This window comes from Ascaphus truei, chromosome 22 (genome assembly GCF_040206685.1).
Source record: "Ascaphus truei isolate aAscTru1 chromosome 22, aAscTru1.hap1, whole genome shotgun sequence".
Lineage (NCBI taxonomy): Eukaryota > Metazoa > Chordata > Amphibia > Anura > Ascaphidae > Ascaphus > Ascaphus truei.
This window is the reverse complement of record NC_134504.1, coordinates 1,540,740-1,557,926: the sequence shown is the minus strand read 5'-3', so window position 1 is coordinate 1,557,926 and position 17,187 is coordinate 1,540,740. Positions and strand designations below refer to the sequence as shown.

General features: G+C 45.8%; 1 protein-coding gene across 5 annotated transcripts in view; it reads left to right on the top strand.

Annotated features, from left to right (window-relative positions):
- The window catches only part of MYOCD (myocardin), a 65,612-nt gene that overhangs the window by 16,983 nt on the left and 31,442 nt on the right, over window positions 1–17,187 (top strand). For 4 of the 5 annotated variants that reach the window (XM_075579631.1, XM_075579629.1, XM_075579630.1 and 1 more), the window contains exons 2-3: window positions 7,752–7,817; window positions 15,874–15,929. In XM_075579631.1, the coding sequence (XP_075435746.1) occupies window positions 7,752–7,817; window positions 15,874–15,929 (122 nt within the window). The remainder of the gene's footprint in view (window positions 1–7,751; window positions 7,818–15,873; window positions 15,930–17,187) is intronic. The other variant, XM_075579628.1, reaches the window with a different exon arrangement.

Sequence of the window (17,187 nt, the reverse complement as noted above, 5' to 3'; positions counted from 1 at the left end):
GGGGCGTGGTGCACGTGTCACAAGCGAGCTCTGCGCGCAGTCAGTGCGCGGCATGATCTGGGGGCAGAGCCTGAGTCCGCAGCGTCGGATGACGCCATTTTGGCGCGCGCGCGTCTGGTAAGGAATGTGGTCCATAGGCACCCCGCGCGTGCGCAGTGGTGCTCGAGAGGATGCGCGGAGCGGCCGTACTTCGGTCCCGACTGGTTTTGCTCAAGTTCCAGCAATATGGGTTTTTTTTTATAGATTCTCGGGGTCAGAATTTGTGTTCTTTTTAATTGTTATATTATTGGGGAGTTTGTGTGAATATGGGCGAAACACTCACATTTTAACCGTTTTTGACAACTTGTGCAAAGAAAATGATTATTTATAATGTACCAATGCGTTCCACAGCGCAGTACCACGGAAGTACCACGGAAGTGTCAGACAATATAACACATAAACTGAAATGCGACTCGTTCGCACATAACTTTTATATTTTGGAGGCGCAAAATGTTCTGTGTTTTTTGTATTTTTTTGCTAAAAAGTTTGTCAGTGCGGCCAATTTATTTTTTGAAATTCACATAACGTAATGTAAAGCCGGACGGCGTATCGTCAGAGGACAATAACTAACAGGGAAGCCATCTTTTCTCCCATAAAGAACATAGCGCTGACTACGGTGTAACGGTCGTTCGTGATAATGACATGCAAATTATATGCAAATGAGGCATTACCTTAACATTGTATATCCACAAAAGTGTGTTAAGGTTTAATGTGGAGACTTAAAGTTACGCTAATTAGGTCATGGCAAAACTTGGCGTTACTCCCATCCAGACCCGGGAATAGGGCTTGTACCGCGCCTAGAATGGCGTAACGCCACAGTTAGATATGATTGAAATAACATAGCATTATCTCCGATGTTGTGTCCCTCTCTTCTGTTACTTGACTTAAATACTTATTTCAGGGTCTGGATCGGAGGAACACCAAGCCATACCTACTTATAATGTCCCGTAATTGGCAGATAATGCAATGCTATGCCACAATAATGTGACGTTACGCCTGTGCTAATGAGATGTATAACGGACATTGCCTGCAATTAGCGTTGTGGTAATGCGTTGACTTCAGGAAGAATAACACCCGTTCCTGTTTAAGGTAACGTCGTGCTATGAGCCCGGATTTAACGGAGGTTTGTGGTTCTGGTCCTATGTAAGATATATTTAAGTTTGTGGTTTTATCATGAAATGTCAAAGCCAGCAGAGCATGTCCAAACTTTGCCACATTCCCCCCAACGTGTGACGGTGATGGATAGTAAGAGTGGCCCAGCAGCACTGGGCACGGATTTATGGAAGGTTGTGTTTAGGAGCAAGTGTTCGGGTTTTGTACTGTAGTTCCACAGAACCTTTATCCGAGACTAGAGGGCGCAAACTGTTCGTGTGCGCAGTCGAGCCTGGCAAATATTTCCAAGATGTTCGTTTTGATACAAGAGTTTGCGGCAAATTTGATTACAACAAAAGACAGGGGAGCCCAATGCTACATCCAACTGACAAAACATATGCGGTAATAAGTTTAAAGTTAAATACTTCAATAATAATATTTTCTTGGCTATTTAGTTAAACGCTTTGGCCAAAGCGTCATAAGCCTGCATACCAACGTCAAGCCATAACCAAATGTGCAGGTCCTAACACACTACACTGTGAACCGTCCCTTTTACCTCTGTATGAGGGGGAACAACCTCAATGGGTCCTGTCCATTCAGCAAAATGAGAGAACCTCCCAAGTTAAAAAGATGGGGGGGAGTGAGCTCTGGGGGGAGGTGCCACTTACCTCCAAACAACTGTTGCCAGTTAGAAATTGAATTAACACACACTTTCCCAGCAAGCTCAAACCCCAACACCCACCACATCACATACGTGTGTGTGTGTGTGTGTGTGTTTGTGTTTGTGTGTGTGTGTGTGTGTGTGTCATAAGGAGTGCTACTGAGCGTGGGAAATTTGATTACTCTGAAAAGTTCATGGGCTTTGTAATTTTGTTTATTTTTCCCTTTCGGAAATTCCCTCAAATTTAAATTGTAAGTCACCGAGCTGCTTTTTTGACGCTTTTATAAAGGTGAAATAGCGAATTCTTAGCACTGAGGGACACTTTGGTAGCACATTTAGTGGATTTTTCAACGTTTTGAGAAGTTTGATGGAGAGTCAATAATAATAATAATAATCAGGGAAACTAATATTGCGCGCTGCGCGCATGTGTACCAGAATCTTCAATAAATACTGCACAGATGCAGCCGGACGTGCGGTCTGCGGAGGAGCGAGTGCCGCGGTCCCATTGCGGGGGTCCATGCTTCCGGATCGGCACTGGCGCAGTTGCGTTCAGTACATATATTTGCGACCGTCGTGCCTTGTACTATATGGGAGACCACACACCGCATGCAAACAGCGGCAGGATATATACACACGTGTCCTCACTGCTTGTGAGAAGGTGACAACGGTGGCCATAGCTACTCCAGGCCTCAAGGCGCCACCAACAGGTCCGGTATTATGGATATCCCTGCTTCAGCACAGGTGGCTCAGTCAACGACTACACCACCCATGCTGCAGCAGGGATATCCTTGAAACCTGACCTGTTGGTGGCGACTTGGGGACTGGAGTTGACCTCCCCTGTACTATACAATGTAACCGTCTTTCGCTGGCTGTGGAGAAATGTTTGTAGTTGAATTTTCGATCTGCTCGGTATAAGGTGGGTGGAACGGTTAAAGGGACAGTCCCTCTCTCAGCAGCAGTGGAGAGGTTAATGCCCCAGCCTCTTTGTTTTTTTTATGTTTGAACAATTCCTGTAGTATAATGCACCAAAGGGAGGTTTTTTTACGGCTCACAGATTATTATTTTTGAACGGTGTATTTTATTCATATCAAATGAATCCCAAATATACATGATTATGGCTTCTAATCCCTGCCCTCTCCTTGGCATCAGTAGACCTCAAAGAATCTGAGAAGATGCAGAGAAGATATATATTTTTAGTACGATTCTTTGTAGTATTCTTAAAAAGCAGCTCTGTGCTACCTGGTGGAGAGGAGACCGTGAGAATAAATAGCAGTGGGCTTTTTGCAGCAGGTTTTGGGGCTTTTTTTAAACGAAGTTACTTAATCTCTTTTGAGAACGCCGTTGGCGTGTGCCGGATTTTGTTAACGCCAGAATTACTTCACACGAGTGCGCAGCAATAAGCACAGACGTGCAACGTTTCCGCCTAAGTTTGCAAAAAACGGGGGTGAAATTTGCACGTTTCTTCGCCAAAGGTTTTGGTAAAATCGCCCAGGTTTGCAAAACATTCGCCAAGTTAATGGAACAGAGAAAATCCCGATTAGAGAAAGATGCAAAATATATTGAAATACCTTTATTTCCCAGGAATCTCAGGCGTGCTCACAGCTATACTGTATCTCCACGTGTCCCCTCAAACTCTTCATTTAAGCCACAAAGTTTGGCATTTCTCCCACGGTTTTGGCGTCTCAGAAGTTCTTTTCACATACAGTATTTTCAAACTTGATAAAAACTTGGGCGCATTCGCACTTCTCTAGCAATGAGGTTAGAAATGACACAGGACCCAGTGACAATGAGAACTTGATCCTTTTTCCCCAGGAAACCAATACCTACATGATTCGTTTTAACGATGGTGGTCCTTGTTAACATTGCTAATTACAATAAGGTGTTATAAGTGGTTAGAATCCATATTTGTATGGTGATTTTAGCAGAACGGCTCCCATACCTACATTTTAGTGAAGGAACAGTTAGAAGTACTAGGGAGCTGCTTTTGCTCACACTGTTAGAGCTGCGATCCTGAATAACAGAGGTTCTGTAGGTTGTAATCCTGTTGGGTCTGACACCAGTACACTATTTCGGGCACTAGGTGCCTTAGGTTTCCTAACTGAATATACTGTAGTTCTTATGGAAATCTTTCTAGGAAGTGTGGGATGTGACTCATGCCAATGGCTATGCAAAGTATATTTAAATATCTCCCAGGGTACCTCAGGTGGGCTCCTTTTTCAGCATTGCCATCACTCCCTAATATATTTGGAGGGAGGTTTGAGGGGATATATATGCAAATATATCGGCTGGACCTGATGAAGGACCCTCAGAGGTTCAAAATCTTGTAACATAGCTTTTATTGGACCAACAAATAGTTCTCATACCACCTACTCCCTCTCCCTCCTCTGTCACTACATGGAAGGAAGGACCAACACGGCTTCTCACCCGTCTTTGCTTAGTAACCATGACCACATCAAACTATACTGGGGTTTGTAAAAAAGCAACGTCAATGTCTGATGGTGCCTGGGGCGAGAAACACCTCTGAATATAACGTGGGGAATATCGGTTCCCAGTTTGACACTGCAGTTCATTAAATTCAAATGGCACGGGATTATATTCTGGGTGATCAGTTTACACGATTGAAAAGCTACCGTAACATATGCCATGAAATTCCCGGCAAAGCTACAATGAAATCTCTGCACCAACACGGTGAAAGAAATCCTTTTCTTCACTACATAAATGTATCGCTGAAACCCTAGTGCTGCCATGCGCGGCCTGTCACTGTTAAACCAATTATTTATAATGCATGCTTTCCGATTCTCCCGACGCACTGTTCCTGCAGCTGTCACCACTCTTTGCTTGCGCATATGTTTCCAGTTAGAGGGAAAGTCGTTTTCCTTCAGGCCGATAAAGGAAGCCGCAGAACGGGAACGCCGTAGAAATGAGACTTTTTGCTTCACGTGTCCGTACCTGTTCGATAACTTCGGAGGCACGGCTCTTCCCAGTAACTTTTTTTTAATCCCGTCACTGATTCTCCCCTGAGAATAAATTGTGGCATTTAGGCTTTGATGCTTGAAGCTACGTAAAGGAGCAATCTACCCTAAGTAGCCACCATATTGGCTTTTTACAGTGTTGGAACCGCGGCATCCTACAGAGCTGAACCGCACTCACTTCAATTTCGGCGATCCCCTGGTTCCCGAAATATTTACTGGTGAAGTTGCCGGTATTACTGCCTGGTTTTTACGGGGGATTTAAATGGCTGTTCAAAAGGAAGCCACAACTGATGATATTGCAGCTTCCTATTGGCCTGAGATGTGGCATCCATTTTGTTTCCCCTGGGGAGTAACTGCACCGGTAACTTCACCAGTAAGTATACCGGAAACGGGAGGGTCCCCTTAGTGGAATTACAGTAGGCTTAGGGGGACCCCTGGTTCAGACCCTCTTAAACAAAAAAAGGGGGGATAAAAAAAACAACTAAGAGGAACTGCTCCATTAATGTGTCAGACTGTTCCCCACAATGGGATTTGAAAAAACATTTTGTTTTAAATAAGAAAATATACCTGTAGAAAAAAAGAGCACGCGCATTTTAAGTGGAACTTCTTTGTCGTTTGTCACTGTTTTGTCACAGAAATTGTATGTGAAAGTGATGTTTTTAATCAAAAACCAAAACATAATTTCAGTGCCAAAACGCTAAGAAATTTGACTTAGAACGCGTGTTTTAGATATTTGCACTATATTTATAGTAACTAAGAATTCCTTGTGTGCGCGTCAGTCACTGTGTGTGTGTGTGTGTGTGTGTGTGTCACTGTGTGCGTGTGTGTATCACTGTGTGTGTCTTCCAAGTGTGGCGCTGTGGTGGAGGGTGCGCTCACCATGTCCCGCAGGTTCTCCCCACTCCCTTCCTCCCGGGGGAGCCGGGGCACACAGCGCCGTTTGCTCGATGCTACGTGCCATAGTGCGTGAAGGTTACGCCCGTGCGTACGTGCCATAGTGCGTGAAGGTTACGCCCTTGCGTTTGTGCCATAGTGTGTGAAGGTTACGCCCGTGCGTACGTGCCATAGTGCGTGAAGGTTACGCCCGTGCGTATGTGCCATAGTGCGTGAAGGTTACGCCCGTGCGTATGTGCCATAGTGCGTGAAGGTTACGCCCGTGCGTACGTGCCATAGTGCGTGAAGGTTACGCCCGTGCGTACGTGCCATAGTGCGTGAAGGTTACGCCCTTGCGTTTGTGCCATAGTGTGTGAAGGTTACGCCCGTGCGTACGTGCCATAGTGCGTGAAGGTTACGCCCGTGCGTACGTGCCATAGTGCGTGAAGGTTACGCCCTTGCGTTCGTGCCATAGTGTGTGAAGGTTACGCCCGTGCGTATGTGCCATAGTGCGTGAAGGTTACGCCCTTGCGTTTGTGCCATAGTGCGTGAAGGTTACGCCCTTGCGTTTGTGCCATAGTGCGTGAAGGTTACGCCCTTGCGTTCGTGCCATAGTGTGTGAAGGTTACGCCCGTGCGTATGTGCCATAGTGCGTGAAGGTTACGCCCTTGCGTATGTGCCATAGTGCGTGAAGGTTACGCCCTTGCGTTTGTGCCGTAGTGCGTGAAGGTTACGCCCGTGGGTACGTGCCATAGTGTGTGAAGGTTACGCCCGTGCGTACGTGCCATAGTGCGTGAAGGTCACGCCCGGGCGTACGTGCCATAGTGAGTGAAGGTTACGCCCGTGCGTACGTGCCATAGTGCGTGAAGGTCACGCCCGTGCGTACGTGCCATAGTGAGTGAAGGTTACGCCCGTGCGTACGTGCCATAGTGCGTGAAGGTTACGCCCGTGCGTACGTGCCATAGTGCGTGAAGGTTACGCCCGTGCGTACGTGCCATAGTGCGTGAAGGTTACGCCCGTGCGTACGTGCCATAGTGCGTGAAGGTTACGCCCGTGCGTACGTGCCATAGTGCGTGAAGGTTACGCCCGTGCGTACGTGCCATAGTGCGTGGAGGTTACGCCCGTGCGTACGTGCCGTAGTGCGTGAAGGTTACGCCCGTGCGTACGTGCCATAGTGCGTGAAGGTTACGCCCGTGCGTTCGTGCCATAGCGCGTGAAGGTTACGCCCGTGCGTTCGTGCCATAGTGTGTGAAGGTTACGCCCGTGCGTACGTGCCATAGTGCGTGAAGGTTACGCCCGTGCGTTCGTGCCATAGCGCGTGAAGGTTACGCCCGTGCGTTCGTGCCATAGTGTGTGAAGGTTACGCCCGTGCGTACGTGCCATAGTCTACCTGCGATACACTGATGGGAGATCAATGAATGTCGTCTCATCCTGAATGTCGTTTCGGGTCGTTGTGAACAAAGTCTGATTTCATCGTATCAAGGAAATGTAAATAAAATACATCTAAAAATTGTAAAGGATCCAATAATTGTGGATCTGTTACTTGTACCGTTCCCGTTCAGCATCCAAACGTGGAAAGCTGTTCTAGCAAAATGAATGTGAATATAGCAACCGGCTTTACTAGAATATACACAATTATCGTTAGTGTCATTGGAAAGGTACAGTGGCAACAGGTGTTGTACCGTAGCTTCATCTATCTCAGGGTTTCTCAACTCCAGTCCTCAAGGGCCACCAACAGGTCAGGCTTTAAGGGTATCCCTTCTTCAGCATTGGTGGCTCAATTAGTGGTTCAGTCAATGTGCTGAAGCAGGAATATCCTGAAAACCTGACCCAGTGGTGGCCCTTGAGGACTGGAGTTGCGCGTCCCTGATCTAGAAGAAGCACAGAGGTCACGCTACTGAAGGGCAGAAGCTTTGTGATGTATCTTAGTACATTTGTGTTGCATGAATCCATACTCAACAATTAACACCAAGTTTAACCATCCAACAACTGATCCCTAATACTTCCTCTGAGAGGAGCAATAACCCGTTTTAGAAGTGCATGCTCTTCCCCCCCTGGGAGCAGAAAGTGCACTGCGGGGGAAGGTCCGATTCCTGACATTGTTCTTCTAACAGTTTTACAGTTACGACTTCAGCAGAGAAGAACCCGAGAACATCTGGTGGACCAAGGCCTCATGCCTCGTGAGTATTTAGAAGACAAGCTTTCTCTATCGGACATCTAGATGTGGTGACTTCCCATGCTGATGTACGGAAACAGGCAACTATGTATCAAGCTGATGAAGGTCAACAAAGACTGCGAACCATTCCGAGCCCCACACTCGCGTAGGGGCCTATTACAAAGCAAAGTCCAATGGGACCTGCAAAGGACATGGCAACTCGGGATATTTATATGCAATCTTAATGAATACCGGAAGCCTGCGGGAGGCAATTTTGAAACGGTAAAATATGCTTTTTCCATATTCATTAAGATTGCATAAAAATATCACGAGTTGACATCTCACTCGCGTGCCCAATTGGATGTTATCTCTTCCATAAGGTCCCTGCCAGAAATCTCGCCTCAATGATTATTATATTATCGTTTATTTGTAAAAGCACCAACATATTCCACAGCATGGTACAATGGGGGTACAGATATTTCATAATGACATAAAAATGACAAAATTAGAAATAAGGAAAAACAGATATAAGAGGTAATGAGGGTGATGCGCTTACAATCTAAAGGGAATGAGGGACAATGTTGAAACAAAAAGGTAAATTGACTACTCATTGTGGGATGGAGTGTACATCAGGATGGAGATTGGTCCAGCTGCACAGCTGGTCCCAATGGGGTTGGAGGGGGGGGGGGAGTTAGAAGTTGGGGGAATGCCAGATGGGCTTCCTTGAAAAAGTGAGTTTTCAGACTTTTTAAACTCCTGAATGCAGAGGGAGAGTCCGATGGTGCGTGGTAGGGAATTCCCGAGAGAGGGGAAGCAGGGGAGAGGCCTTGTAGGTGGAAGTGAGAGGAGGTAATAAGGTGGAGGTGGGCAGAGTGCAGGGGGCATGTAGGTATGTATTTGGGGATGAGGGCTGAGAGATAAGGGGGGGGGCATTGTTGAGAGCTTTGTAAATCAGAACTAGAGTTTTCCATGAGATTATAGAGACTATGAGAAGCCAGTGTAGGGATACGTGTAGTGCGGCAGCAGAAGTGGAGCGGTGAGTGAGGTAGAGACTATGGGAAGCCAGTGTAGGGATACGTGTAGTGCGGCAGCAGAAGTGGAGCGGTGAGTGAGGTAGAGACTATGGGAAGGCTGGGTAGGGATACGTGCAGTGCGGCAGCAGAGGTGGAGCGGTGAGTGAGGTAGACGAGTCTGGCAGCCGCGTTTTGGATAGATTGGAGTTGGGACAGGCGGGAATGTCGGCCAGGAGAAGGTTGCAGAACTCAAGGCGAGATGAGATGAGTGAATGAGACATACACATTTGGGGTTTCGTTAGAGAGGAGAAGTGATGGAACCATGCTTCCCCCTCTCTTCCTCTCTCCCTCCCGCCCTCTCACCCTCTCACCCTCTCCCCCTCTCTCCCTCGTCTCGGGGAGGCGAGATTTCTGGCTCTGACTTTTGGGGAGATATGCAATCTTGCATCTTAATGAGTAGCCCGTTAATATGTCATTTTGAGAGTTTCCCCCATTCGCAAACAAAATGTGATTATCTCACGGAATTGCACAGCTCGAACCGTCAAAAAGATGCTTCATGAATAAGATGGGATTCCATGATCGCAAATGAAGCAATAGGTCCCTTAAACATGTGTAACTGTCCGCTAAAGAGATCAGCAGATATGTTACCTATACCATAGTGCATTGAAATGTCTTTTTTACTAAACGTTTGTGAAGTTAGACTTTTGGAATATGTTACTCTTTGTTATACTATCTTGGTACTCCATCTTAACTTTGGCATCACCTTATAACGAGTAACAGGAAGAGTATTTTATGTCGGATCAACAGGAAATGTAAGGGGAGGGAGAACATTTTGGGCACATTTTCCTTCCTGGAGCAGAGAAGAGATGTACAAAACTGTCAAAGGTCTTCTCAAAATTGTAAACTCCCCCCCCCCCCCCGCCCCCAAATTTGATATCCACAAAACTTTTGGCCACGCCCTTAAAGGGCTCACAGGGTCACCAAATTAGTTCAGCAAAATGTCACCAGCGCGCGAAACATGGTGTGTGCACCCAATGAATAGTGTCAGCATTAACCTAATCTTAGAGAATTTAGCAAATCGGCATATTACGAGATATTGCTGCGCCCATTCACTTAACGCTTGCCGAATGCCGTGCGAATTTCCGACTCAACCGTGGATTTTTTTGGCTGGCTCATGACCTTTGCGGGAAAGTTTTGCACATGTCTAGAGCAGTTGTTCCGCATGTTCCGGGTGACAAGGAGGAGGATAAAACACCGGGGTGTTACATGGATGGTCCGGACTAGCCGAATCTGCTTGATACATACAGTATCCCTCTGACATTGTGAGACATAGTTACTGAGAAGTGCAACTCCGTACACATCTTCCGGACCAGAATACACCTTATAGTCCCATTTAAGTGAGTGGTCCATACAGTGCTGTTACTCCAAAATACACCTTAAAGTAACTTAGCGAGTACTTAGATTATTATACTTATATTAGATACTTATAGTCAGACTTTTGATAAATCGCTGCTTTTCGCAAAGTATTTTTGCCGGATATATGTTCTTATATTGCAGCTGGATTTTTTGGTACATCCTTTCTACGTCCTGTCCCTTGCTGCCGGCGGTTTCTATGCGTTAGTGAATGGTTTCCAGCTTTCCCTATTGTTAGATTATTGGCTTCTTTGTGTCCAGTTTAAATAAATGTGTGTGTATATGTATACAGTGTGTGTGTGTGTGTGTGTGTGTGTGTGTGTATGTATATATATATATATATACACACACAGGTAGTCCTCGTTATCCAACGTTTCACTTTACAACGAATGGCATATCCAACGCTTTACAACGCAACCCTAAGGGCTGTTTTCCGATGCCTGAATGCTTTATCTAACGCTCACCGCCACAGATTAACATGGGACTCGCTTTACAGGTTTCACTATCCAATGCTACTCCCAGAACGGATTCCGTTGGATAACCGAGGACTGTGCGGTATATATATATATATATATGCACACACACAGTACACACCATACATACACACACACAGCACACTCACACTTCACTGGGGGTTGTTTATTTTGTCCCCTGCCACGTGTCCCTTCACATTTCTGTTGTATTGCCCCGTGGCAGTGGGAGGCGCCACGTGGATAATGGGTCGTTTCTTTTTTGCTTGTTGCTGGTTTTTGTTTCATGTTCATTGTCTTTTATTTATACGGCGGTGTCGGCGTTTATAGTTTGATTTTCATCTTAAGGCTTAGCAGCGTTTAGTATAGATGCCCGCTGAATGGATATTAATTAATGGCACAGAGGATAAAGGTCTTACCCTTCCCGCCCAGAGGAGCCCGCGTCCCTGTGTCAGGGAACCTTTATGCATCGCGAGTTCAGTTCTTTGCATCTCGTGCTAATGTATTTAGAAATGATTGGATGGGGGGGCTGCAGTGCAGGGGGCTCAACTCCAGCGCTCAAGCACCGACCAACAGGTCAGGTTTTCAGGATATCCCAGCTTCAGCACAGGTGGCTCAACAGAGGCTCAGTCGAAGACTGCCATCACCTGTGCTGAAGCAGGGACTGATTGAGCCATCTGTGCTGAAGTTGAGATCCTGAAAACCTGCTTGGGGGGCTTTGGCGCTGGAGTTGAGCCCTCTGCTTTATTGTACAACATTCCATAGATAAGGTTTTACTTTGCAATCATCCATCATAATGTGCAAAAATAGGAATATTTATTTTAGACGTTTCCACCCAGAATGGTGCCCAAGGCGTAAAAGGATTGCGCAGAACATCGGATTTGCATTCTGCTGCCGGAATGATTTGTTTCTTAATACAGTTCAATTCTGCGTTTAGTTGTGTTTAATATATTTAAGTTGCAATACAAGTAAGTTTGTGTCGTCAGCACAATAATAATATCATGAAAGCATTTAACGGACGTTCAAACAAAGACTGCGTATTATACGGCACACCATCATTCCCCAGACCGGTATACACTGTAATACAGAAATGAAACGTGACATATTGGCGGTTTTGCTCTCTGCGATTTACGCGTATTATACAAGTTGCTACTTTACAAAGACACATTTTTTTCATTGGTATTATATGTATTTTCGTAGGAAAACCATGCAGATGTGAGAGAAAATAGCCATAGCAGATCGCTAAGCTGGCCCCGTGTGTAGTTTCAGGAAAGACCCCCCCAGGAAATTAAGAAAAGGGGGGCAGGCACTGAAGGATGAGGTCTCTTTAAGAGGATAGGGTTAATGGGTGATGCATAAATTAGGATAGGCGGGTACGGGGTGGGAGATGAGGGGTATAAAAGAGGATCAGATGAAAGAAGCACTTACTGATCCAGAAGCTGGGAAGTTCTGGCCCACCTGTCCGGATCTGGTGAGGTGTGATTTATTTCAGTGGGATGCAAAGCCTATATTGTTTGTCACAGCGAACAGTGGTGGGCTTGATCCGATTGCACCTCCGCTGAATGCAGTGTGGATTTGTGGTGGGGCGGGCCGTGGCTAAGGCTGTGCGGGCCGTGGCTAAGGCTGTGCGGGCCGTGGCTAAGGCAGTGACGGGTCGTGGCTAAGGCAGTGATGGGCCCTTGCTAAGGTAGTGACGGGCCGTGGCTAAGGCGGTGGGCCTGGTGGCCTTGGTCTGTCACAAAGTGGCTCCTACTAACTCAGAGCGGTTAGACCAGGGGTGGGCAACTCCAGTCCTCAAGGGCCACCAACAGGTCAGGTTTATAGGATATCCCTGCTTCAGCACATGTGGCTCAATCAGTGACTTGGTCAATGACTACCTCACCTGTGCTGAAGTAGGGATACCCTTAATACCTGACCTGTTGGTGGCCCTTGAGGACTGTAGTTGGCCACCCCTGGGCTAGTGAGTCTTAGTAGTGGTTGATGTGGTATCTAGGGCCAGGGACCCTGGTGGAAGGGCAATCTGATCAGGCATTAGTGGGGATGTTGTAGCTCAATAAAGCGGTGGCGCGCCGTGGCTAAGGCTGTGGTGCGCCGTGGCTAAGGCTGTGGTGCGCCGTGGCTAAGGCTGTGGTGCGCCGTGGCTAAGGCTGTGGTGCGCCGTGGCTACGGCTGTGGACGTTTACCTCCATGATGAATGTCAGAGATTTATTTAGGGTTGAGGTGGGATTAAAGAAAGGGGACCAGGATTGTGGCCTGTCCTGTTTAGGGGGTGTACCGTATGTATCAAGGTAATTTTAGAGCAAAACGGGGCGTTTTCACAACGCACCTATGTATCAAGTATTTTGCCCCAGCTTGCACCTTGGGGCGATTCAGTACGACGCGTCGGTGAGACGATGCATAGGGGTTTATGTATCATAGTAAAAGTGGTGCAATTGTGGGGCAATAAACTGCATCATATGATCTCTAACCCCAGAACTGCCAGATACTGCACACGTGCTTGCGTGTACCTTTGTATGTCAAAGCAGTAATCCCACCCACCATGTACACGCATGTATAGGCGGGTTGGAACCGCGGCGTCCCTCAGACCTGAGCCGTGTTACAATCAGGAAGGGGGGACCCCCTGATTCCTGAGAGAGTCACAGGTTTACGTGCCGGCTTTCTAAAGCTGGCGCCCGCCCTCGTCCAATCGGAAGCCGCAATGTCATCCGAGGCGTCTTCCTGTTGGCCAGCGGTTTGGTGTCAATTGTGTTTCTCCGACATTGGAGGAAACCCCCCAAACCTAAAACTGTAAGTATGCCAGGAACTGGGGGTGGGGAGCTGAGGAGCTGAAAATAGAGGGGTTCATGTCTGGAGAATCCCCCGGTTTGAAATCAAGAGCAAAGTGTGTGTGTGTGTGTGTGTGTGTGTTTGTGTAAGAAGAGTAAACCATATCAGGTGCTGGCATTATGGGTCTGAGTGCAAGATGTAGCGATGCAGAGAGTGGGAGTAGCTGGCTGGTAGGGTTACAAGGTGTCCGGTATTGTACCGGACTGTCCTGTATTTGGAAACTCTGTCCAGTAAAAAATGAGAGGTACTGTAATACTGGACATGTATGTGTCCAGTATTTTCCTCCCTGGACATAGTGACCTGACGCACTGGTCACCATTGAGTCCAGTATTTTTGGAGAAGCCACCTGGCGACCCTAGGTGGGGGAGGTGACACTTTTGTACCATAGGGCCTGCTAATAAAAACCCTACGGCGGGTAAAAATATATATAACCGCTTTGATGTCTGAGGCTACCAATGTATTGCAAAGTAATGTCTTTAGTCTGTATGTTTGAACCCCTATGGTGACTAAACACCCTACAAATACAACACAGAAAGCATGGCATCCACGTCAGCCTTTAGCAGCCCAGCTGGTTCACGAATCGTGACTACAGAACTGGCCACTCGGGTTTCTAAGGAGGTCATATCTTATAAGTTCAACATTGTTAATGTTCTCTTTTTATCATCCATTTTAGGTATTACAATATGTTGCCTATGTATATAGTGGCCGTTACATATATACAGTATGTATAGAAGTTAAAGTGGGGATCACAGTGTGTGGTATAAAACACAAAATGGCGTCTTGCTTCAGCATGACACGTAGTTCAACAAGATGGGAGTCCTTCACCATCCCAATTTACATAAAAAAAGGGGTTAAGTTCATAGCACTCAAATTACAGCAGATATGGCCACAAGAACATTTCACAAACTTTATACATAAATTGTTAGTCCAATAAAAAAGGTATCACCTAATACTGAAGAACTCACTATATATATATATATTTCTCTGAAAATGTCCTTGGGGACATGTTTTATTTTTGAGTGCTATCAACGTAACCACTTTCTATAAATAGATGTTAGATATAGGGAATATTGGCCTAATGCCAAACTAGGATAGTATTTTTGGTGATGGCCCAATATCACCAGGTATTGAGGTGGGTAAGGAGTAACATGTAAATGGGTAACAGGGCAGTTAAAACAAGCCAGCACAGATAACCGTTTCGCAAATACTGTATATAGATGTCATTTAACAAGCAGTCTGAAACCGCTTCACTCTGAAGGCAGCAATGGGGGATTCAACATTACTTCAGATTCTAGTGTCTGTAACAATTGCTAGGAAGCCCCCCATACTGTACCCCCATATACCCCATACTGTACCCCCATATAGCGAACAGATGTTGGCATGCAGCGACGGTAACATCAACGTGACTGCGCTACACCGCAGTTATTACGAATACCCGCAAAGATATACGTATTTGACAATGATCAGTGAATCTCCGAAGCAGAAATGTTTTGCAATATTCGGAAACGCAAATACAATGAAAGAGGAATGTAAATGAGCCGTGCATTAAAGATGAATGAACTGCTATAATCAATTTATATGCGCCGTGGAGATGGTGTTCTTACGCATTTTGGAATATTTAGGAATACGGTGGATTTCGGGGAAAAGTAGGCAATGAAGGTTTTATTTTTTTATTTTAATGGGAATATTTGAAATTGGGGAATACTCGAAAATTTGCTAAAATGGCTGTTCTGAAAAGCTGTGTAATACAACAGGCACGAGATTATAGGAGTTCCATGTTAAAATGGATTAGAAGTAAAGTGATTCACCATGTGCTCCTTTGCATGTCATTACCCAGAATCCCTATCTGCAGTAGAAGCATTATGCTAAGAGATAATGGGGAATGGCAGGGAGTGGCAGTCCTGTCTGAGACCAGTCCTCTCTGAGACCAGTCCTGTCTGAGACGTGGGAATGTGCTCACATGTGGGATTGTTATTCACTGTACAAAAATGGGGGTAAAATAAAAAAATTACAGATTTATAAAAACAAAAGATGGAAACCAACCATTCTATTAAAAAATTGCATAATTAATAAAAAAAATAAGAGAATATTCTAATATTTAAAAAAAAAAAACGTTTTAAAATTTTTCGGAAATTTTTGAACAAAGAAACGGCATATTTTTATTTGGACGCCTCTGCCCATGTTTAGTGCTAATGATCCAGTCCGGGATTTATGCTGCGTTGTGAGTAACTTTGGTGTAATAAATGAAGACTGAATATTATCACACTGTTCCATAGTATTATTTGGGGTGTGTATATACACAGTGAGATACTGTCCCTTATATTAACACGGTCCTTTGTCTGTGTATTTGCTATTCTAGCTCTCAAGAGCCCAGCTGCATTCCACGAGCAAAGGAAAAACTTGGATCGAGCCAAGGTACAGTGCGCCGAATGATCCACACTCCTCGCCATAAATCACCGGCCGCACTTATGCGTTTGCTTTTTGGACACTAAATGCACTTGCCATTTGCAGTTTATTTTTCGTTCTCTTAGGACCCTTCCAAAAAGGATTTTAGGAAGACGTAAGACAGCAAAAATTAAAAATTCAATGTACGGGGGAGGGGGGGGGGTCTTCTAATTAATGGTTTGTGTTTGTTCTGGGTTTTTTTAAGTGGTGATACTGTGCCAGATTAGCAAAAATCTCAATGGCTGAAACATTAGGGCTCTGATTAGAAAGGTTTATATCAAACTGTATTTGTTGCTGCAGAAACAGCAGGGAGAAGAGTCTCAGATAAGTGTGTGTGTGTGTGTGTGTGTGTGTGTGTGTGTGTGTGTGTGTGTGTGTGTGTGTGTGTGTGTGTGTGTGTATCAAAAAGTAGTGGTACGTTCTTGTACCTTCTTACTCCCCTCCCTTAGTACTCCCTATAACTTAGATTGTAAGCTCTCCGGGGCAGGGATTTCCTTTGTCTGACTTTGTTGCACTTTATTGTATTACAATTCCCTGTACTGTATGGTCTCTTTTGTAAAGCGCTGTGGGCGCTATATAAATACAGATATACATACATTTTGTATATAAATACAGATATACAGACATTGTGAAGCTGTATCCAAGTGTTGATGAACAGATCATCTTCATTCAACTGAATGGAGCTAGAATCTCCTCTGGCACTGGGAAAGGAGCCCATGGAACCCCACAACAGAGCTCTCTTTATTGTTGTTTGGAGGGGCAGGTTAGAGTAGGGGGGCTCAACTCCAGTCCTCTATCTCCCCCTGCCCCCCAACAGGTCAGGTTTTCAGGATATCCCAGCTTCAGCACAGGCGGCTCAGTCAAGGGCTGATTGAGCCACTTGTGCTGAAGCAGGAACTAATTGAGCCACCTGTGCTGAACCTGGGATATCCTGAAAACCTGACCTGTTGGGGGGCTTGAGGACTAGAGTTGAGCCCCCTGGGTTAGAGTAGTCACGCGAGTAGAAGTACAAAACAAATACATTTCCCCTAAGTTCAATTCCTTGAGAAAGGTTTTGCCCGGTGCTCACGGTCCCCACCGCACAGAGTGACCGTTTCGCAGCTTTGAGACTGAATTTCAACCATCAGTTTCCTGGGGAGAGGGAGGCGCAGTTGGTGTAACTAGCGCAAAGCGCAAAAATGCCGAGTCCCGCCCGTGCCCCCTAATTTTATAGTTTTCTACTTCACAT